The sequence below is a fragment of the Dermacentor variabilis genome, chromosome 9 (assembly GCF_050947875.1).
Source record: "Dermacentor variabilis isolate Ectoservices chromosome 9, ASM5094787v1, whole genome shotgun sequence".
Classification (NCBI taxonomy): domain Eukaryota; kingdom Metazoa; phylum Arthropoda; class Arachnida; order Ixodida; family Ixodidae; genus Dermacentor; species Dermacentor variabilis.
Window position 1 is genome coordinate 131,544,332 of NC_134576.1, and position 23,453 is coordinate 131,567,784.

The following is a 23,453-nucleotide window of genomic DNA, read 5'->3' on the forward strand; positions in this document are numbered from 1 at the left end:
CGCGCTTCGGTTCCCAACTGCAGATCCAACGCGATCGAGTTTTTCGTCCATCGATGAATATCTGTCCACTGCGTGGAGGAATGGAGAAAAATCCTCCACGGCCCGCGGTAGTTATGTTTAAAGCAATGGAGGTATAAATCCAGCAGCTGGAACACAATATCAACGTGTCAACAGATATATCAACTACTCGAAACAACCAACTGCGCCCTTGTCTCCTGCAATAATCACACGATATTGCTCGGTTGCTCGCCCTTTCGTTTCGGTTTGACTAGGCCGACTGGTTTCAACGCAAATTTTATATTTATTACGAACCTACCATGTAAAATGAAACCACGCTGCAATATGCTTGCAACTCGATCTGTGCGGTGTTTGCGCGAGGAAAATAATGAAAAGGTGATTATGCCTAATAATAATTAAGCATATACACGTGTTCAAAAACCAAGTGTAGATAAATTTTATTAATTTCACCATTCATGCTAAAATGAAACTTGTAATAATGCCTTAACTATTTGTACGCGCCAATGCATTCTACTGGCGTCGTCTGCTATGCTTTCATCTAGAAAACTTACAGATAAATCAAGCCGTCGTGCCTCGTAAGATTTTCTTTCTTACGAAAGTTCTTAGTATACGGTAGTTTATGTGTTCAAATCGTTTTGCTTGCGCACGAATATTTCGACAGGTTCCCGTTTTAAAACTCCTGTGTCGCGCCGCCAGTGGCGCGCCGAGCGCATGTTCGCCGTGCAAAGAGGTGCCAACTGGATTTTTGTAAATAATGCCTGGAGCTACGCTGATCTGAGCCCGCCGGTTTCTCATTGACCTTTTAATGCACTGCTCACCGATGCTCGCCCGTCGCTGGTTGAGTGCACCGCCGTGTGTGCGGGCCAAGCACTGACTCCACAAGACGCTAGCGGGCGCTATGTGGGAACGCCCAACGTGAGCGACGGACAGTTCCTAGCTGAGCGGTCAAGGTAATTACACCTGTCTTATTAATTTCGTTAGATGAACAAATCAGAGCGAATGCGCTTCTCTTGTAAGACGGCCACACAAGCCGCGACATGAACGTTTTGCTTTGGAAAGTCTGTTGATCGCTGTGAGCGTACCCGTCAGCGTCTGATCGTATAGCGCTGTTGCGCACTGCTACTTGCTGCCGGAGGCCTATATTATTGCAGCAGACTTGTCTTTCGCCTTGCCGACTGACCGGCAGTTCCGGTCTTGCAATCTGTCCGAGGCGCTCCTCACCGATACCCTGTCCGCAAAACGTGGCGTAGGTAGGCAGTGCGTCCAAAGATCGCCTGACGCTGCGATCAAGCGCTGCACCGTCTGTATATGTCGTGACGACTCAGCTGCGGCCAGTGTAAACTCCGAAGACAGGTGAGACGGCAGTCCTCTGCGGCGCGGGTCCTTGTAGCTCACAGCCGCAGCACCTGCAAATAAAGGAAGAAACTGCGTTGCTCGCTGTTCACGGCCGCGAGCTTTCCCCACGATCAGCTGTGAGCAGCAGCAGCAGATCGATTCACAAAAAAGGACTGCCGCGATTCACGAAGTCCGATGCAAAACTGAACAATTATACACCGGTTTTCTCTCCGAGTCGCTGCGCCCTTAGCTAACGTGTCGAGAAGCAAAGGGGCGTGTTTCTTCGATAATTCCGTCGTTATCAGTGCCTCGATCTTGTTCAGGTGATCGACATCGACTGTGCTTTCGAAAGCAAGCAGCGCCAGACGGTATCGTTTTTGCTTTCGCATTCCTCATTTAGCTTTTTTACCTCCCGTTTCCTGCCATTCGAAGAAAGTTACTGACAAAAAAAAAAAAAAGTATGGTCGGGCCGCGTTAATGCTTGATGGTACTTTTTGCACGGCGTTACAAGTTTCGCATGGATTCTAAGTTTAGCGCACACACGCTGTAAAGTGCGTTCTTGTTTAGACCCATGGCGTATCCATCCCGGTTCCAAGGTTTCGGCTTCAGTCGGCGTACGTGAGAAGTCTTCTTTAAGAGATCGACTAGTGTGGGCACGTCTGTGATACCGTTCGTAAGCAGCAGCAGCAACCAACGATTGTGTCGTCGACACCCACGGGTGTCACGGCCAGAGTAGATCAATTTAGTTTCGCGTGTCTGGTTAAATTAACCAGCTACGGTTGCCCATTGCTGACCATTGTGATTGGGAATGGCCCACCACAGTCCTTTACGCGTAGGCATGGAAATTTGTGTTTGGTTGGATAGCATACGGCCATGCATATATTAGCCTAGAGGACTGTAGCATATCTATCTCAATCAGCTATGCATGCCCCTGCACATAAGTGCACCAGTCTCTGGTGTCAGTAAGTTCTAAAGAACCAGTCTCAGCTGCTATTTTTTACTTTAAAAACTAAAAAAAAATATTCCAGCCAAATGTTGTCTAGTTATAGTGTAGATGTCATCTGTGTGTGTGTGGGGGGGGGGGGGGAGGGCTTCAGTCCATCTTGTTTAAGTTTACATTCTTATTGTAAAGTTTGTTTGCCTTCACCTTTGTATGCTTTACTAGGCGTTCAGGATAACAAAACTGTGTGGCTTGATAAGAGTTACTCTGTAGATATTTACAACACCATTGTTTGCTTCTGTACCACCTTGCATGATGTTGTCTCAGACTACAGATCAGTGTGGCCATCTAATATACTTGAACTTTTCACCTCATTGTCTCCCTGTTGTAAAGGCGACAATCGTGGTGGCTCTTGCGCTGTATTCAAATCCTCATTTGGTACGATTTCGAGACAAACTGCTTTTTATTGCGTACCAGTGCAGAGCCTCTGGCAGTGGAGAACGTTATTGTGTCTGTAAAGATAGCTCATGCTTAATATCTAAGATCACATCATCTGTTTGATTCATAAGTAGTGAAGCTGGGCTGATGGCTGGGTTGGCCAAATTTCATATCAATTACAATGCTTGCCTTATGTCCTGTTCTGCTTGCATTTATGCTCCTTCTTTGTGCTGTAATATTAAATTCATTGTCATAGCCTAATTTATGTTCACAGCACGACAAAGGCTTCTTGCAGCAATATCCAATTACCCCCTGTTTTGCATCAGCTGTCTCTGGCCGATGCCTGCAGGCTTCCTAATTTCATGACACTAGTGAATTCTCTGCCGTCCTCGACTGCATTTTCATTCACTTTACACCCACTTCGTTACTTTACTTGACCACCTGTTATTTGCTCCATGCAATACATGTCCTGCCAAACCCAGTTCCGCCCTCATTATCTCAAATAGAATATGCATGAATGAATTCATGGGTTTTGCGTGCCGAAACTGCGATCTGACTATGAGGCATTTTGTTGTGGGGGACTTGGGATTAATTTGGCCATGTACTTTAATGTGCACCTAATGCACAGTATGCAAGTGTTTTTGCGTTTCACCCCAATAGAAATGCGGTTGCTGTGGCTGGGAATCAAATCCGCGACCTTGTGCTTAGCAGCATAATGCCACAGATGCCAAGCCACCATTGCAGGTCAACTAGGATATGAAATACTCTTTTATGACATTATATGAAGTCATTCAATGTGAAATTATATATAGTCAATCATATCAGAAATGAAAGTTGGGTTACCAGATCGTACGAGACTATCAGATGTTGTTAGAGCATAATACCATGCCACTGATGCAATATTTGTTTGATGACGGAAAAAAAAAAAAAAGAAATCGAATGAGTCAGAAGAACAGTGAAGGGAGAAGGTCAGAAGGCCTTCAGAACTTGCTCTAGGGTAAAGCAGACGTGATGTGGGTGCTAGGAAAAATCACAACTGAACATATGTCAGCGATACTCTGCTGCGTACAGAACAGGGAAAACAAAATTGCTTGAAGTTTCTATATTTTATGGATCAAAACAGAGAAGCCATTGTTCTTTTTTGTTTTGCTTAGATTTACATTGACATTATTTTCATGCCTAGTACCGTAGAGAAAAGAGCAGCTTAAGCAGGATGTCTTGATGGTTCGTTTATATGAATAGATTTTTTTTGTACTGTATGCCAGAGTTCACTGTGGCAGAAGCGATCCAGTATATGTCGGGGGGGGGGGGGGGGGGTAAGCCTGTGTGCCTGCCTTTTCTGATAGTTTATCAAGTGATGTGCTCTTGGGTGCGTCGGGGACGTGCATGCATTTATGTTGTAATAAGCGAGATGTTGGGTCTCATAATAATTTATCCATGGACGCCTTGCATTTTCCTGGTGAGAAATGCATGGGCTAGGCTGACTTTTTTCTTGCAATTAAGGCCTCCAATATGCACCCAAAAAGGCTTGCTACAACGGATCAGTGGCTATGGCTATTGGTTATGGCTATGGCTACGGCTATGGCAGAGCACAGAGTCACAGGTTCCATTTCCAGCTGCGGTGGCCACATTTCTACGGGGTTGAAGTGCAAAAAAAGCTTGTGTGCTTAGGTTTATGAGCCCCTTAAAGAACCCCAAGTGCTCAAAAGTAATCAGCAGCCCTGTGGTAATGCATCCCTCATAACCCAGTGTGTATAATTTTGAAGCATTAAAGCCCACAATTTTAATTTTATAACGTGCCCAGAAAGTGTAATTATATCATGTACGATCCAGGCAAAGTTATTTATGTAAGAGAGAGGCTGTAGTTGCGTTACGTGCAGCTTGCCGAGGCTGCAAATCTGGTTTCTGCACTGCGCAAAAGATGCAGCATGAAAGAAATGTCAACTGTAGCTGCAGTGTATTTCACTGCAAGTTTTGTGATGCTTGGCACATAGTTTAGACAATTTTGTGACTCGAGTGATGGCTGACATTGACTCTGCGATTACAAGATGCCCCCTAAAGTAATTAATTATAAGTTAACGAGTGAAGTCGTGTAACTAATAATTTGTGGTGATTATTGTGCAGATTTTCATGTCCTCCACTTTTGTGAAACTTGGTCGATGGAATAATAATTCTTTGTCCGGTTTGCAGCTGAAACATGCAATGTGTATGTTAAAAATAGTAAGCAAGCAGCTTGATAGCTGCACAGTGTTTCTTTTCTCTGTGTACTTAGGCTGCACTTACTATGAAAGCATGGGTGCAAACCAATCCATTTTAGCTTGTTTGAATGTTTGTGTAGGTTTTATAAATTTATATCTAGCTTCCAACCAATTCCTCGACCAGAGCTGCGACTGAGAGAGACAGCAAAGGAACAGCATAAATGTTCCTTACTTGGAAGCCAGATATGTTTGACTGTGTTTCTGTCTGGTTGGGTTAATGCATTACAGAATGGACGTCTCCAGCCGGAACTCGCTTATCATACCTGATGTCTCTGAGCCAGCTCAGCTCCTGTATGTCATCGACCCCGAAGAAGGAGCTGAGCTGGCTCTGAAATGTTGAGCACAGTAAACAAGTTTTGGTTAAGTAGAAGTTGCAGTTGGGCTAATAATTGACGCATGGTGCATGATTACTTAGAATAAGTTGAGCATGAAGCAGACGACTGCACTCCCGGCGTGCCTGTCCCGTATGTTTTTGTATGTGTGGTCGTTTGTTTTGTGCTAAACTGATTGTGTAAGTTTTGGTTGGAGACATTTGTTGCTGGAAGATTGCCTATTCATGCAAATCGTGTGGAGCTATAGTGCACTGCACATCTGAAAAAGAAAGCTGAATATCTACGCTGCCTCGAAACCCAGTCTGACATTCAGATTTACAGCAAATGAAAGCAACGTGGTGTTGATCGGTTTCACTGGCTGCGGTCACAAACTACTGGGAAATTGAGCATTTCCTCAGAATTCACCATCCATGAGCTTTTGCAGTTGACTCTACCACACAGCAGATTTTGTCTTAACAGTATGACAGAAAGGTTTCATGCAAGGCGCACTTGTGAGTCTAAAAAAGAGACAGCTTCACTCATGCAGTTTTTTGCATTTCAACCATCTTTTACATGGTTGTCTCTTGCGAGCCTGAGTGTCTGGTGCAGCCAACTGTTAAAGGGAACACATGACCTTAGAGCACTATGTGCGAATTTCTTCCTCAAGCAAATGGAAAATTGTTGAACTTTGCTGCAGAGGAGTTCTGGTTGGTGATGCTGGCTTCTTTTTTGTGCACCTGTTCAGTGCATTGGCATAGCTTCAGCTGGCAGTTGCAGCTAGATTGCCCAGCAAAGAAAGCTGTGCAATAGAGTATCCCTTTTAGCAGTAAACTGCGCTGTACATAATTAAATTGCTATTTGGAACTTAGATGTGTGTTGCCGATGCCTGTTTTTTTTTTTTTTTTTGTATGCTTTGTCAGTCTACCTCCTTCTGCAAACTGCTTTGGTTTTTCGGATAAGCACCTGAAGATATTTTCAAATTTGGTGCAGTCGGCCCGGGGGCGACCTTGGTTGAGGCGAACGGGGCAATGGCGACCGGCGAGCGAAGTCTCACCGAGAAACGCCTCCTGGAAAACCTGCAAAATGACCTGCGGCTGCTCTCCAACGAGGCCAAGAAGAAGCATCCACCTCTCAAGGAGGTAATTGCATGTCCTCTGTTGGCATTTGCCGAGGCATGGGATAGCAGCCTAGTCGGGTATTTCTCAAGGGAGTGCTGACATGATATTTATGACGTCATTTTTTTTATTGTGATAGAAATTATGCGGATGCTCAAGGCGCATTCACGCCGTCGGCACCACTGCTGCCGTCCTGCTGTTTTGCTAGATAGTGTTGCTCTCTGCGTGCGCAACTGCGCCATGTGAGAACAAGCAGACGAAATGGAAGTGCATCTCCCTTGCTAGGGTACGAAGTAAAACAATAGCACGCAGGCATTCGGTATATATGTTTTGTTATTTACCTAAACCTTTAATTTGTCGATTGAAGCGACAGACTAAGCAAATAACTGAGGTTGCCTTGAATAATTATCGAAGTCACATGCCACTATGGGGGATGTCACAGCATTGCAATGTATGTAGGTGCACTTGCGCGGTTAACATTGACTCTCTGGCTGGGAGCGTTGCGACCATGACGAAAAGGGGCAAATGGCATTTGGTCTGGAATTTGAGCTCTTTTCATGGCGCGTAGGGATGTAATACTTAGCAGACACAGTCGTTAGCTCACATTGCATACACTGCGCTTGTCAGCTCAAAATGGCCAGACCTGGTGAGGGGCCCTTTAATGGAGTGATGTATGCAAGAAATGTGCTAGCCTTCTTTCTTTCACTTCATATGCATTAACAAGGCTTTAGTCACCTGAACTGCTTTTTATTTTTACAGGCAGCAGAGTCTGGAATCATCAAAGTTCGGAATGCTGCAGCCAAGCATCATGACCTCAGGCTAGGTATGTGATCTTATATTCCATCCACTGAGAATGCTTAAAGAGAATGTTACAACTTTGGAAGCTCTGAAATAGAAATGAACTTCAGTTTGACGTAATAGTTCTGTGGAAACCCGCGAGGTGGAGATAAGTAATTAAGGAAAATTGAGACATCCACCCAATTGTAGCAATTGCTGCAAAGGAAACCCATATGGGCTCCTCGAAAGAAAAGCCTCGCAGTCGAAGAAAAATTCGTCCTGCTTCGGGACCAGGACTGGACCAGGGCGTCCCAGACGTCTCGGACCAGGACAAATTTTTCTTCAACTGTGAGGCTTTTCTTTCGAGGAACCCGTATAGGTTTCCTTTGTAGCAATTGCTACGACTGGGTGTACGTCTCATTTTCCCTTAATTACATTAACTTCAAAGTGCCATAATTGTCATGACTGTGGCACTGACTGTCGTGACTACAGCACCTGGAATCTTTGACATGGGAGTGAACTTCAAAATTGTCAGGGGAGTGAAACTGTGACATACAAAGGAAATTTCTGACTGTGTCATGACCAATCAGCAGCTGTGTTGGCTTGGTTAATTGTGTGCAGCAACAGTGCATGCTGCAGAGAACATTGAATCCGTTTGCTTTTCTAATGGTACCGTGTACTTAATCAGTGAACAAAAATGTAGTGTAGAATCGGCCACTGCTATTCAGCGACTGATTTAATTGCAGGATTTTCTACGACTTGTTTTTCACTTTGTGCTGCTGTTTAACCCAGCACTTTTGACAACAGCGCAATGTGGTGCACTGGGCTGCACAGATGCTAACTAACGTACAAACAGTGTCCACGACTTGCAGAGCTGGCTTTAGAATGAGATGAACAGGCACACTGATTTGACTCCATTTGTTTATGCTGTGAAAATTAGCTGCCACTCGTTTCATACTTGTTTTACTCGGTGATTCTTGGTGCCGCACTAGTTTCATGAACTAAAAATTAAAATAATAAAAGAAATTGTTGGAAAGTTGTACACTATACCACATTGCTAGCAATGACCATATGAAGCCAACAGATAATTAAACCAGGAAAGCATAGGGGAACTCTCTGTTTACTTAATTCAAACATAGGATTAATTATAAATGGTTGTTAGTAAGGTTCGAGCACCTCGCTTCGCCTAATTTTGCTCGCTCATTACTTAGCAAGGACCTTGAACCAGGAAGCCTTGATGCCATGTTGTAGCATATGAGGGTTTTTATAGGCCAGCCATTTCCTCCTGCAATCATGAACTATTAAAGAAACAGTCAGTTTTCCTTACGTTGTTCTGTCTGCATTGTCTGTGGACTTCATGTGGTTATTACAATAATAATTTTAAAAAAAACGATCCCTTGAATTCGCCTGGTTGTTCTTGCTTAGTGCTAGCAATGTGTTCTCTTCTACTGTAAATCAATGAAGGGAGACTGAAATTTTTCTGTCTCCATCACCAATGTTGCCCTGGTCATCTGCTAAGAATTCCCATTTTCATTAATGTGAGCTGTTCACCGAGCAGGTAGTTGTTAAACTAACTTTTGGAATGGTTCTGCCTTCTGCAGCCCTGCTTTCTGAGAGCCCGGAGATTCTGGAGCCCTTCTTCCTAGGCTGTGATACGAGGAACCCGAAAATTGTTCAGATCTGCCTATCTGCCATCCAGAAATTGATCACCTTTGAAGCAGTCTCTCTGGTGAGTTGAGCCTTGCCATTGGTGACGAATGATACTAGGACGACGCGACCAAAGAATGGCTGGAAAATGTGCTTGCTTCAGCCTGCCTCTGCCTGGTAGTCAGTCTTGGGCAGCTACAGACAGTTACAATGAAAACAAAGAGAACCTGTAGTTTGCATTTAATATGTGAGATGGGGAACTATGCTATCACCTCGTCACACTTAGAACTGATTTGCTGATTAGTGAAATACCATACCTATGCGATTCTAACATGCCATCAAAATGAACGATGCTGTACCTTCGATTGTTCACTCATCAGATGCTCATGAGTTGAGAGAGGAATGCCGGAGCAACTGCAGCTAGGGTCTGCAGTTTCTACAGCTGCAACAATGTGCGGATTGGATTAGATTGGATTACAGCAGTTCTTAATGGCAATGATGATAGCCACTCACAACTGCAGCTTAGGCTTTGCAGGCGATTCAAACGTGAATGTCTTTTGTGATTGTTTACCGAAAAAAAGTATGCTTAGAGTAAATGTGGTAGTTAGGGGCACTTGCACCAGCAAGTAAAAAAAATGCCTCAATGGATAAGCACATTGTAAAAGCAAACCCCGTGCATTAGAATTAAATTTATATGCACCTTAGTCTGGCTGAATTACGTTGATTCACAATGTTTCAAAGGTTTGCTTGTAGTGTAAGTGTTTGTACTGGTTTGTACTGAAAAGAGTCTTGTAAAGAGAAGCAACGCTTTATCGAGGTAACCCTTTTGTTGAATTTGCTTTAGGCCACCGTGGTACCCATCTTGTGTGAGTGCATATTACTTTTCAGGCCTAATTGAACTGATGTGGCACAGAGCTTAGTCGCTTAATCTTGTGTCCATAGAGACAACTTTACGCTTACTTGCTGACACTTGGCTTTGGCAGTCTGCTGCTACAGACGTCAAGAGCTGTTGCTGTTTGTACTCATTGGATATATTTGCAGTGTCGCAAACAGTTTGCAGAGCACATTGATTGAATCTGTACGCACAGCAGGGAACAAGAAAAATGTAGCATATGGTATTTTTTTCAGTGAAAAAGTAACTCGTTACTTGACAGTCCGCCAAAGTCTGGTTTGTGGGCACTCTCATGGCATGAAATGTGAACCTTTCGCAGACGGCAGCTGTGAACATCATCACCTGCCTCTGGAATCTCATGGAGAGTGGAATCGAGGAACTGAAGCTCTTGCAGACGGTCACCCTCCTGCTCACGGCTAACACTGTTGTCCAGGGTGATGCCCTAGCCAAGGTAAGCTCTTTATAAGATCGACATTGGCTCCTGTGTAGCAAAAGCTGCGTGGCGTGTTGTAACCACTGTTTTAAAGCAAAGCGTTCTTTTGCGAGCCCTCTCAAACTTTTGCTGATTGTGACTGCTGCTGGCTGTTGCTGTTGCTGTCTTGCCGAGTTGCTCGTACACAGAAAATTATATGTCCAATGGTGGAAGCGAACCTTGGGTCTCCCAGCGTGATACTCCAATGCTTTAATAAATTAGGCCACAATTGCATGCATACGTCTCTCATATCAACACCAAAGTAGCTCTCTGAGATGATTGATGCGCAAGTCACGTTGTGTAGTGGCACACTTGTGTGAAAGCACATCGGTAGGAGCTTGTGCACAACAGGGAACCGCTTCTTGACAGTATCATTCAACACACATGTGCATTGAAACTGCATGATTTTTTTTCAAACATTTTTTTTGTTGGTATGCATTCTTTTATTGGTGCAATAGATAATCACGAATCACTGAGTGATGGCATCTAATGTGCCATCACATTAGGGACATTTGACTGAAGCTTGAGGACCTGAGTTTTTTTTTCTCCCCCTGTATTGGGAGAAATTATGTGGATCAATTTATCGCGAGTATAATTGATAGTGCAGTCTGTACCAAAAGATGGTCAGAAACAGTGACCTTATATAAAATAATGAGTCACAGTGCTATTAGAAGAAAGCAATGAGGATGTCATCTGACTTGGTTTTTACACAGAAATAGGGCTTTGTGGACCGGATCTCTGGTGAAGATGTGGCTGTAGAACTGGGTCCCGTCCGAACAGTGGACTTCTTTACACAACTAAAATGCTGGGACTGGTCACTTTGCCTAGAGTTGCCATCATTGTGGAAGGTTTGTTAAAATTAAATGGTAAATTGATTCTGCAGAATTGCGCAGGCAGGTGTACAAAAGGGAAAAAAAATTGTCGTCCACCCGACTGTGGCATAAGGTTTTTTCTTTGTGAGAAACCTGTTGGGGTTTCCTTTGTAGCCTCGCGCTAAGATCAGGTGGATGACAATTTCTACCTTTCATAAAGTTTCCCCCACCTTGCAGGCTTCTGCAGAACTGATTTGCCATATTCAGTGCTTTAAGTCGTTGATTAATTTGGCCTCACTCGGTGACCTGATAGCCTCTTTGTTAGCTCACACGGTGGAGTGACTGCCCCAGAAAAGCGTTGGTGCTGTATTCAATCTCCTGATCAGGACAAATTTTCCTACAACTTCGAAGCTTGCTTTCTGAGAAACCTGTACGTATTGGTTTCCTGTGTAGTCTCGTACTACTGTCTGGTGGATGACTGCTTTTCACCCTTCTTTAAAGCTTTAATACTGATCCCACTTGTGTTGCGATAAACGACATCTGTATATTCTTGCTTCTTTGTTTTTTCCCTCTCCTTTTCAGGCAATTGTGCTGTGCTTCAGATTGCACTTCACCAAGAATAGCACCACTAACAACACCGCATCAGCAACTGTCCGTCAATTGGTCTCCGCAGTTTTCGAACGTGTCCAGGCTGAAGATGCAGCAATGGCAGATGGTCAGTAAATATTTTAGTAACATCGAAATCTGGGCTCATTTGTTGATCATCCTGAAACTTGAACAATGCCAAAACAAACAGGATGTGGGCAGGAGATGATGTTGTCGAGTTGTTTTTCAGATTCGTCGGGCATTTTTTGCTGTTGTGTTTGGTTTCATTGTAAAGAAACAGTGCCATGCACATCATTTTCTTTTGTCCTTGTCCTGTATGCCTCTGTTCAGATTTAGAAAAATATTTCGACTCAAAGTTCACTGAATTAAAGCTGTGAAGGGCACTACACATTCTGTGAAACTTTGAATGTATACCAAGGGGCAGCGTCTTCTGTCTGTGTAGTTTATGCAGATGTAAGACATGCAAATGACTGTTAGGTTTTAAGCATTGTTAAGTGTACCTTTAACCCATTGGGTGCCAAATATTATGCGCGCTGCGTGGCCTTCCGTACCGCCTATTTTTGGCCCTTACTCACACTGTGCATCATGCTTGTTATACATTGCTCTATGACAATAAATGCTGAAAAAAATGAAACGACAAGTTTTATGTGCAATATGAAGCAGCTCTTTTTCTGACAAGATGCATTGCACTGATGTGATGCATCTTGTTCGCCAGGATTCGACGAAACCCAACATGGGAAATGCACCCATTTCGCCGTTTCAAGGGGCGTAGGCACCTAAACACGTGTGCATGGAGGCCTTCAACAAGTGTCAATTGAAAATTTCAAAAAATTCAAACCACCCCTCAGCTATTGGCAACATTTCTAAACTTGTCGAGCGTACGTTGGCTGTTGCAGCATCTATGAATTATTTTTTTATTTCAAGCCAATGCCTTTCTTGTCGCAAATTATCAGCCGGCTGTTCACCAACTTTGGCAGCCAATGGGTTAATGAGGATAATGCTCCTGACTTACTTTGCGATCAGCTCCACATTGTCGTGAAAGCTTTGTTGACTTATCACTTGTCGTGGTTGCTCAATAAATCTGGTGAACTGCTTGAGCGAGAGGTCACGGGTTCGATTCCCGGCCTCAGTGCTTGCTATCTTGATGGGGGCAAAATGCAAGAATGCTTCTATACTTAAATTTAGGCGCATGTTTAATTAGGACCACGGTTGACCAAAATTAACCTGGAGTCCTTCACTGCTGTGTCCCTCATAGCCTCAGTGTTGTTTTGGGTCGTTAAAATCAATCAGTCAATCAATAAATAAATAAATAAATTAATTTTTCTTATCTGTTGTCAGTTTTTCATAAATTGAGCTTGAACGATGTTTTGTTCCAGTTTGCCTGTAATGTGCATTCAAGACACCCATTTGCAGTGCTGTACATGTTTGGTTCATTTCTTTGAACACATTGAAAAGCGTGCAAAGTTTATCACCCTACATGAGTTTTCTTTTGCTGTTTCTTGCAGTTGTGAAGACAGAGGAAGTCAACTTGGAGGAGCTGAAGACTGGAAGCCGCTGCCCGCCCAAGTCTCTGCAGCCGTGTGCTGCAGATGCCTTTCTTCTGTTCCAGGTACAAGAAGCTTCTCTTTTATTGTCATGGCAAATTACATAGACACTCTAGCCACGCTCGCTGTGTTGCTGTCATGTCTCTTCATGCTGTCCCAGCTGCCTGCAGCTTGTGCCGGGCAGCAAAAGAGAATGCAGAACTGGCTTTCCACATACACCACATGCATATTTAGTTTTATTGTCCATAGGTGGTGTAACAGTCTGCAGACTGCCACATTGCTTGCCAATCACTGGGTTCATGTTTTGAAACATGGGGCTTGTGAGGGAAACGCCCTGCAAGCCTAATGTCCTAGGCTGTAGCCTGGGTCTCCCTGAGCTTTGGGTAGCTGGTTATATTCCACACTGAAAACAGCACAGAACACATAAACGAGAGTGAGCAGACGATGTGAGTGCTTGTGTCATGTGCTCACTGTCATCCTTGTTCGGTGGTAACATGTGCGATCCACTAAAGGTTCTGCTAGGCTAGTGTCTGTTGTGTGGTACAAGAAAAAGTTAACCTTATTACCGTGTTTACTTGTGTAAGACCCAAACTTAAAAAAAAAATATCTTTGTAGGGTGTGGCTTATACATGAGGTAGGCATGTGACTACTAACTGAAATCGCAGATGACATCGTGAATAACTCACAAAATAATGAAAACGGTGAATATGCCACTTACACACACAGTTATTCAAGATTCAGCACCGCTCATCAGGTTGTGCGTGGTTCTAGATAGCTCCAGCCCTCAGTGTCATCGCTGGAGCTCAGTATCTCATTGGCACTCTTCGAAATATTTTTTTTTCCTGTGCCATCCATCCATCCATGCCGTTAGATGTTCCGGCAACTTTAACATCAACTGACACTGTTCAAAATTCTATGGTAAAATTTCTCCTTTTTTTCATATTTTAACCTACGAAGTGGGGGTGCAGGTCTTACACGTGTAAATAAGGCAACAGTTGACTTCAGCTTCAACTCTGCTTATGTCCTTTTCTCCCAAGTTCTATATCCTCTTTAGACTAAAGAGTAAAGAGTGCTTATCCTTCACTGCTTCCTTCACCAGGACCTGGTGCAGATGGTGAATGCCGACCAGCCTCTGTGGCTGGTGGGCCTGACTGAAATGACCCGCACGCTGGGCCTGGAGCTGGTCGAGTCCATCCTGGCCTCGTTTCCGGAGGCGTTCCTGCGGCACCCGGAGTTCCGCTTCCTGCTCAAGGAGCGAGTCTGCCCGCTCGTCATCAAGCTGTTCTCGCCCAATGCCCGGCAAGCACCTGATCGGCCCTTTTTTCCCATCTCCATGCGGCTGGTGCGCGTCGTCTCCGTCCTCATTCACCGCTTCTACGCAACCCTGGTGAGCTGTCCTCCATCCACCTGCCCAGCCATATTGATCAGTAGTACTGTGTTAAATTTGGCTTACAATTTGTAGTCCTGACTAAAATTTTTTTCCTCTCTACTTATTGCACGTAACATAAATATTGGAACTACACAGCACGGATTCGATCCATAGTTTGAGTGGGTAGTATAGGGTGCATTAGAAAAAAAAATGTGCAAAATGCGAGAGCGAAGCACTTGCAAGAAAAGTTAGTGAAAAGGACAAGCTCTGCTATATCATAATATTGACTACAGACTGCTAAAACTTAGACACTGAATGAAGCAAATTAAAAAAAGACTAAATAAACAACAACGTGTACATGTAAGCTAAAATAAACACAAAGACATTTTTAACATAATGACTGCTGGGAATCGTGCACAAATGTTTATTTGTCACTGTACAACAAGTACAAGGTGCATCAGGGTAACTTGACTAACACAACCCTCCGAAAAACTGAGCAGTGCAAGTGAGAAATGACTTGCACATGTGGCAGAGATAAACTCAGCAGCACACTACAACATAGTGAATCAATACACTGAAAGATCTCGGTTATTCAACGCTAAGGATACATGGCGCACATCAGAGGTCGAGTGGACAATGTATTGATACTGTATTGCAAATGCATGAAAAAAATCACCATTACACACACAAAAAGAAGAAAGCAAGGTAAACAAAAGACAGACGAAGGTCGAGAAAAACAGCTAATGAAGCACATCATACAAAGATATGTGTTTGAGTAAAGGCATAATTCAGATTCAGTTAGGCTACAGTTCATTAAGTGTGTTGCAGATGGCATAAAACAACACTTCAAAGCTGTAATTGATAAGTGGATGTCAAACAAACCAGTAATCACAGTGCCTTGTCGAGTGAGACTACGTATTCACGTTTCTCTAGTAAATGCAAGAAGTGGAGGGTAACTGCTTTACTGGTAAAGTGTTCCTCCGACGACATAGACCTTTGAAAGCTGCTTTTCCAAGTACAAAGTGCCAAGAACTGCACGACAGGTTTTCGCACATTAAGTTATTTTGCTCATTCACTTGTTCAGACAAAACTATGCTGACCAGCAAATTTGTTCCAAAAAGTGTTCTGCCTTGAAAGTATCGAAGAATAAGGTGAGGGAAACGGGGTGACCGTGACAAGCATAAAATAAAACATGTTTTTCAAGTGACCTATAGTGTTTTACTTTTGCGCCCAGGTGACCGAGTGCGAGATCTTTCTCTCGCTGGTTGTCAAGTTCCTGGACCACGAGAAGCCAAACTGGCAACGCACACTAGCACTGGAGGTGTTGCACAAGCTCTGCTCGCAGCCCGAACTGCTCAAGTAAGAACTCTTCTTCTTCTTCTTCTTCTTCTTTTTTTTAAGGTGCACACATTTGAAAGCCACTTTTTACTGTTATAGGCAGCTAAGTGCTAGGAAATAGGGTTTGTCTGTAAGTAGGTCATCGAATGTAACATCAGCATGCTAATCACACCAAACACGGGTTTTTGTCATGGGCAAATGGGAAGGGATGCGGAGATGAGACTTGGAATGTAAAGAGTCAAGGTTCTGAAGATATGAATCAGAATTTTTGAATAATGGGAGGCAATTTCTTAGTGTAATAGAATGCCAAAGATGGAGTAATTGAAGGCTGGGTGTAAGACAAAGATCGTACGGGAGCTCTTGGAGAATGCACGCTGGACCAAGTCGGAGTGTTCTACAAACACCTAGGGGAAGACGAAGTCCACACAGAAGCAGCGATCGGCAAAGTGGAGTGAGTGACACCCACTGCTTCAGGCGAACTGCTTGTTGCATTAAATAACTTGGCTGCTAAGAGACTGGGTCTGTTGCGTTCCTTTTTCTTGGCCTAGGGTATGCCACAAGCAATGCCGTCAAACTTCTTGACCTCAGGCAACGACAACATGAGCATTGAGAAAGTGCTAAAGCACCCTTGCGTGGCAGATGCTTGCGGCATCCATGAATGTCCGCATGCAATTGGTCAAATAGTCAAGATATTAGGCAAAAGTTGAGAACACATGTACAGATGCATGAGATTCCATAGTATGGATCTGCTTTCAACCTGAATCTGAGCTCCAACCATCTGATCAGGGTGGGAGAGCTGGGCGAAGATGTGCTGCTCCACAAGTGGACTTCTTCACAATCCTAGATGCTAACTTTGGCGCAGCAGTGGCAGCAGGATGGGATTGGAGAGGGTGATTGACTTCTTCATAGTGCTCCATCGTTCATGATCAGTAAGAAGGAACTAAGCAATGTTGAGGACCGGGTTATACATGCCGGCTTAGCAAGAATTTTCACATAACTATTTTCATTTTGCTCTTGGCTGTGGTTGCCGTGTGCATGATAATTCACATTGCAATAGTACCTAATAGCAACCTACCCAAGCAGACTCTTCGTTGGGACTATTTGGTGATTCATAAATCAGGAATGCAGTGAAGCAGAACAAACGTGAGCAAAGGACACATTCAGCCTGTCCTGTCATTTCTATTCCTTGTCCACATTCGTTCTGCGCTGTTTAATTTTTGAATAATCTAACTATGCAATTCATTTTTCATGCCACCATAAGTGTACCCTTACATTATATTCATGGTTGTGTTATGTATGTTCTATTATAGTAATAGAGTGATTGGCTTATGCGAGCCTGGTTGAGGACTACCAAAATTTAGAGCTTAACTTGTTTCCTGGCTTATTATACGGTTTTGAACAAGGCTGTGCAAAAGAAGCAGGGTAACAATATTCATGGAACACAACCAGTGGGACAGCATAAGATGTGAAGTACTGTATAACACAAACAATGGGAACGGGAACCTCCAAAAAACAATAAATGCGTGCATGTAGTGCATTTGAATACTACATTCAATTTTTTTGCACCTGGAAAGTTTGCAAGTTGAACATCATTACACACGAGTGGATGAGGACGACGAAGGAAGGTTGCTCGTTCGCTCTAGTGTTCAAGTCATGGATAACAAACTAGCCTAATTCTTCACATTTGTTAATCAATTTCATGTCACCCATGCGCTGTGCCGTATACTTGGGAACAGCGTAAGAGTGCAGCGGCAAATGCACCACTGCCCAACTCAGAGAATTCATGTAGGTGTTCCAGCCAATTAAGTTTGTTCATTTCTGGGACATCTGGACGTCCTGGTGTATGCAAACTGCTTTCAATGTCGTTACCTCCCAGCAACTGTGTTTCGAAGTGCAAAGTCACAGAAAATAAGAGCAGCACAGTTTTCTGTGTGGAGTTTGTACTGAATTTTTAATTTGCCAGTGGGTATAGCATCGTGTCTGTTTTGTGCCGTCTGCGTAGGAGCTTCTGCGAGAGCTACGACATGAAGGACCACAGCACGAAGATCTTCCAGGACATGGTCAATGCCTTGGGTGCATACGTGCAGGCGCTCTTTGTGAACGCACCCTGCCACCACCATTACCACCATGGTGGTGGGGGCGGTGGCTCCGTCATTAACGCACCACCACCTGTGGTACCACTCAACTCTGGCATGCCGGGGAGCGGCAATGCGTCCTCTCTCTCACAACCGCCACAGGCGGCCTTTTTGTACCGTGGCGTCTGGATGCCCCTGCTGCCCCACGTGGCCACACCTGGCGTCTGCAAGGCCACATAGTGAGTTCGCATCAAAGTTTGTTTCTATATATTGTGTATTTCTGCTGTTGCTATTAGAAAACTGCTATAGAAAAGAAGGCATCTAGCACCACTTGAAACTGGACAAGGTTTCAGTATTCAAAGAACAAAGTGGCTGCCATGTGATATAAGCAAGAAAGCTGTGGTGGTTCGTTACAACTATTGCGGAACGTAACCTATGAGCGTGAAATTTAGACAGGATGGAGTAAGGTACACACAAGCAAATGCCACTGTCTTGAGTGTTTGCGTCGGCATTTGTATTGTGCACACGTTGCGTTTTCCCATTTATATTTGACATCAGTAAATCATGTCCTGTAATGCCATGGGGAACATGCATAAAGAGAGAGATGACATGCCTTCCGGAACTGGTAACACTGTGCAATGTTTGGAATAAGTAAGAGCATAGTGGAGTGTGTATCAGCAAGATTATATGCACTGTATGTATGCATTATTTTCTTCTGTAGTTGTGACCTGCTTGTTAACAGCTGAGCAGGTAAATGCTCTCCAGAGATGCCTCATTATAGGACAAACACAGGCTTCACATGAAGACCATAAATGGGCCTCTGTGCAGCATTGCATTGATGGTTTCTAGGGAGTTCGGGATGTCAGCATATTAGGATGGACAGGATACAAGGCAGTGAACATTCAAATGGTAGTCTTTGTCTGACCCAAGATGTTCTGCATTTTTGCAAGTTGTACTTTGGGCTTGCACTGTGTTTGCACATCAGTTGTTTGTAAACCTCTTGTCTGAAGCCTCTTGTGTGTCATATGTGCCTCTGAGATGCGTAACCATGCAAAATTTCACTTGCAATGACAACCTATACTTGGTTGTTCGAATTGGTTCGCGTCAGTTTGACTGAAGCATTTGTGTCAGATGTATATGCCTCTGAGATGTCTAACCATGCAAAATTTTACTTGCAATGATAAGTTACACTCAGTATTAGAGAGTTATAGCTCAGTGAGCCAGCGGGCCATCGCACCCAGTGGGCTAGCGTAGATGCCAGTGCGCATGCGTGGTACAACATGTGCAGTGGTATCTACACTGGCTCGCTGTGGTATAACTCTGTCAATTTGTCTTAAATCATTTCAGTGTGATATAATACACATTCTAATCATAAAAAAAAGAAAGTGGGACAAGGTGTAAAGGTGTGTACCAAAATCTCAAAAGACAACAGCCATAATTCGCCAAATGTATGCATCTAGGTGCCAGGATAATGCACCGCAGCAGACACTGGTTTTCACCGAGTTGCGTAATATCCACGCTTTGTTAGTGCAAGTCGTCACCATGTGCCTGAAGAGGTGATTAGTGAGCAAGAGCACATATGTCAACAACACCTCTTGCAAGACAGACTCGAACTTGCTGTCATAAGTCCTTTGAGTTACCTGTCACATTGGTGTAGTGGCTTTGGCGTTGCACTGCTAAGCCCTAAGGCCCAAGACCAGATCCCAGCCTCAGCGGCCGCACTTCGATGGGGTGCAATGCAAAGACGCCCACATACCACACATTGGATGCGTGTTGCAAAACCCCAGATGGACAAAATTAATCCAGAATTTCCACTACAGCGTGCCGCACAATCATATTGTGGTTTTGGCACCTAAAACCCCGGAATTTAAGTCCTTTCATATGCAGTTTTATCTGAACTGCCCTAGTTTCAATATATATGTACAGTGAGTTAAAATGTATTGGGCCAATTTTTCAGACTATAGTCTGTATTTTCCAGATTAATGTCCATGGACTGTTCAGGTTTAAACATTGAATGTCCGTGCTGTGAAGTCAGTATACAGGTGCGGGCTGTACAGGAGTACTGGCACTGATTGCTGTCTCAGCCTAATGATTATCACTCATGCGTGTTCCCTCTATAACGATAAAGCATGTGACTGATGATCAGCGTCGACATTTCCTGATGACACCAATGGCTGTCACAGTACAGTACTCCTAGGCATTTCATCAGTTTGGTTCTTTGTTCATGGTGGTCTACATACAAGAGGCAGGTAATTGGACAAAAAGTTTTTATATTTAACTGTAATTGAAATTTGTAGCCGATGCTCGCTCATTCTCGGTCACCATTATTTTTTTGCACGGTATGTACTCATCACACTTGTCAGCTCTGACTCATTCTAGCTCACGGCCACTCGTACTCGCCAACACTCACTTGTGTTCAAAGTCACTTACGTTCACACATACTGGCACTCACATACATACGTACCCACATACATGCATACACTTACATTGCAAAGAGTCACGTTCAAGTTGACATCCACTCAATATCACCACCACTGGCTTTCATTCATACTCACGTTAATTGGCATTCACTCCTTCTGATACTCATATCTGCTCAAACCTGTCACCACTCCCTAAGCTCTAATCCACACCTGTAGAATGAATTTCGAGTGAGCATGAATCAGTATTTTCTCATGAGTGAGTACGCTGACCTATGCTGCAGGCTATACGTCAGGTGTGGGCTGTAATCTGGCAGCTACATTGCATCAACTGTCTCCTTCCAGCACATGGACAACGAGAGACACTGTAGTTCCACATCAGTTTTGACCGCCTGGGGTTTCCCAATGGCCACATCAGTCTAAGTACACGAGTTTTTGTTTTTTGTTTTTTGCGTTCTGTCTCATCGGAATGTAGCCGTGGTGGCCGGGGATCGAACCTGTGACCTTGTGCTCAGCACTGATTGCCATAGTTGACGAGTTGCCAGTGCAGAATGGCACAGCCACAGAGGCACTGCAATGGGTCTGCTTTCATTTGAGGCAGAGCATGTCTCACCCTCCTTTGCGTTGTTCCGCAGCATGGAGATGCTGGATCGCGTGGAGCCGCCTGTGGTGGCCGAGGGCTACGGGGTGTCCCTGGGATATGTCTGCCTCCTAGACGTGGTGCATAGCATTGCCACCGTGGTGGACCAGTCCAAGAGCGCCTCAAACGATGCAGCCGCCAACGTGCGCCTCCACCGCCAGCTGGTGTCGTCCTCCTGGTGCGGGCTGCTGGCAGCCCTCTCGCTACTTCTCGATGCCAGGTGATTGTTCGTTTCGACGTCAATCAGTCAGTCAGTCAAATTGTATTGGCAGAGTAATCCTACAAATGACATTAGGCACAAAATGCTTGTCGGCCAATCACAGAGTAGATGAAACATAAATTATGGGACATTCGACTGGGCATATTATAGCGCTTCGAACACACTATGAAGGTTGCATAAAATAGTGAGGAAGCGTGACTGCTAACCTTTCAATTGTTTCACTTTCACAAGCTGCATATTTGACTGGACGACCAGTATTTGACAGTATTAGTTGTGTCAGATACTGTAAATAAACCTCTTGACATGGACTTCACGTGCTGTTTGTTTTTGCTTAGAGACTAAAACTATTCAGTGTTAAATATATGAAGGTCTCTTTACTCAAGTATTCCTATTAAGTTTGATTAGGAAATTTCGCCATTCGAACACCCGTACTGTTTACCTTTGTCACATGCACAAATTTTGGAATGCTTCCAGTGATGATATTTCATAATATCTTGCATGAAATGATTGCAGCACGGATGAGGCGGCCACGGAGGAGATCCTGAAGACAATGCAGGTCTATGCCAACTTGTGTGGCCAGCTTCAGCTGTCGACACCCAGGGATGCCTTCATCACAGCCATGTGCAAAGGGTCCCTGCCCCCCCACTACACACTCACGGTCAGTTTGTATGTTCAGGGCTGTGCATGAAGTGATTTGCGAAGTTGTTAACGCAAAGAAAGTAATGTGTAGGCCACTGCTGCATTCATTTAATTTCATTTGTTTACTCTCAAGTTAGTAACATACAGAGAAAAGTGAATACAGTCGCCCACCGATCATTTGAACTCGATGGGGACCACCCAAAACGTCCGAACAGTCGACAATCCAAAATACCAGATTCGTCCAAAAATAAGTGACTTTATTCCACAAGGGGCCAAAAAAGATGTGCCATATTTTCGGATTGTCACTTTTTCACTCCACTTCAATTTCGCGTGACTAGTGCAAGACGCATAGACGTCTATGACCGACGACAAAATCAAGCACGCATAACGCATAATCAATCAAGCGACAGCAAAAGATGAAGCGTATCCTAATTATCAGTGTCTGAATAATAATAATAATAATAATAATAATAATAATAATAATAATAATAATAATAATAATAATAATAATCACCCTATTTTATGGTCACTGCAGGATGAAGGCGTCTCCCTGCAATCTCCAATTAGCCCTGTCCTGCGCCAACCGATTCCAATTAGCACTCGCAAATTTTCTAATTTCGTCGCACTTTCCTAATTTCGTCACAATTTCGTCCAAATAATCGGTTGAATGTAGTTGAAGAACAGTGTAGTAGAATTATATGAATTATGTGTAAGTGACAACTTTGAAATTGTTGGCATTGATGATGGAGGCTCCATTTCGTACTTGCAGTAAAATACATATTAGTTTGACAGTTAGGTATGCGAACATTGAACTGATATTTGTTGCAAGAAGAAATATGCACTTCGTTAGTCATTAGTAACAAAATTTGTTGTTAACAACATTGTTACAGGGGATACATGATAAATTCTAACTTTGAAGTCTTAAGGTATTCTGTACATGCGATAACATAATGTTCCGGGGTTATATTTTCGATTACTTTTCAGGTGTCATTGTCAACATGTACTGAATTTCCAGATCGGCTGTAGTGAACATCATGATAGAGACCTGTGGACAAACATTTTCACCAGTGTAGTTCTACGCACCGCAATGGCTCAATGGTTTCACTGCTAAGCACAATGTCATGGGTTCGACTCCTGGCCGTGGCAGGCATGCATTGATTGGGGGGGGGGGGGGGAATGCAAAATTGATTGTGTATTTAGATTTATGTGCACGCCAAAGACTGCCAGGTGGTCAAAATTATTTGTCTCCCACTATGGTGCCTCTTGCAGCTTGTATGTTACTTTAAAGTGTTCAGAACGAGAAGAACGGGGGTGAATCGAAGGGCCCAGTTCTTATAATCATATCATGAGACGCCAACAAACAAAGATACCAAGGACAGCATAGGGGAAATTACTTCTACTTACTAATTGAAATAAAGAGATGATAAATTAATGGCAATGAAGGTGGATGAAAAAACAACTTGCTGCAGGTGGGGAACGATCCCATGTCTTCGCATTATGTGTGCGATGCTCTAACCAATTGGTGAGAGCAATTGGTATCATCCACCTTCATTGCCATTAATTTATAATTTCTTCAATTCAGTTAGTAAG

The 23,453-nt window shown here is 43.8% G+C and overlaps 1 protein-coding gene across 4 annotated transcripts in view; it reads left to right on the forward strand.

Moving 5' to 3' along the window:
- The first annotated feature begins 714 nt into the window (after positions 1-714).
- mon2 (Mon2 homolog, regulator of endosome-to-Golgi trafficking) overlaps positions 715-23,453 on the forward strand; it is a 229,778-nt gene continuing 207,039 nt past the window's right edge. Inside the window, exons 1-12 of one of the 4 annotated variants that reach the window (XM_075669441.1) lie at positions 715-968; positions 6,291-6,439; positions 7,175-7,238; positions 8,794-8,921; positions 10,051-10,182; positions 11,598-11,730; positions 13,127-13,230; positions 14,265-14,552; positions 15,769-15,893; positions 17,875-18,186; positions 21,000-21,224; positions 21,738-21,882. In XM_075669441.1, the coding sequence (XP_075525556.1) occupies positions 6,329-6,439; positions 7,175-7,238; positions 8,794-8,921; positions 10,051-10,182; positions 11,598-11,730; positions 13,127-13,230; positions 14,265-14,552; positions 15,769-15,893; positions 17,875-18,186; positions 21,000-21,224; positions 21,738-21,882 (1,767 nt within the window). In that variant the 5' untranslated portion in view covers positions 715-968; positions 6,291-6,328. Of the gene's footprint in view, positions 969-1,113; positions 1,372-1,704; positions 1,722-6,290; positions 6,440-7,174; positions 7,239-8,793; positions 8,922-10,050; positions 10,183-11,597; positions 11,731-13,126; positions 13,231-14,264; positions 14,553-15,768; positions 15,894-17,874; positions 18,187-20,999; positions 21,225-21,737; positions 21,883-23,453 lie in introns of those variants that run through there. The other 3 variants (XM_075669444.1, XM_075669442.1, XM_075669443.1) reach the window with 3 other exon arrangements.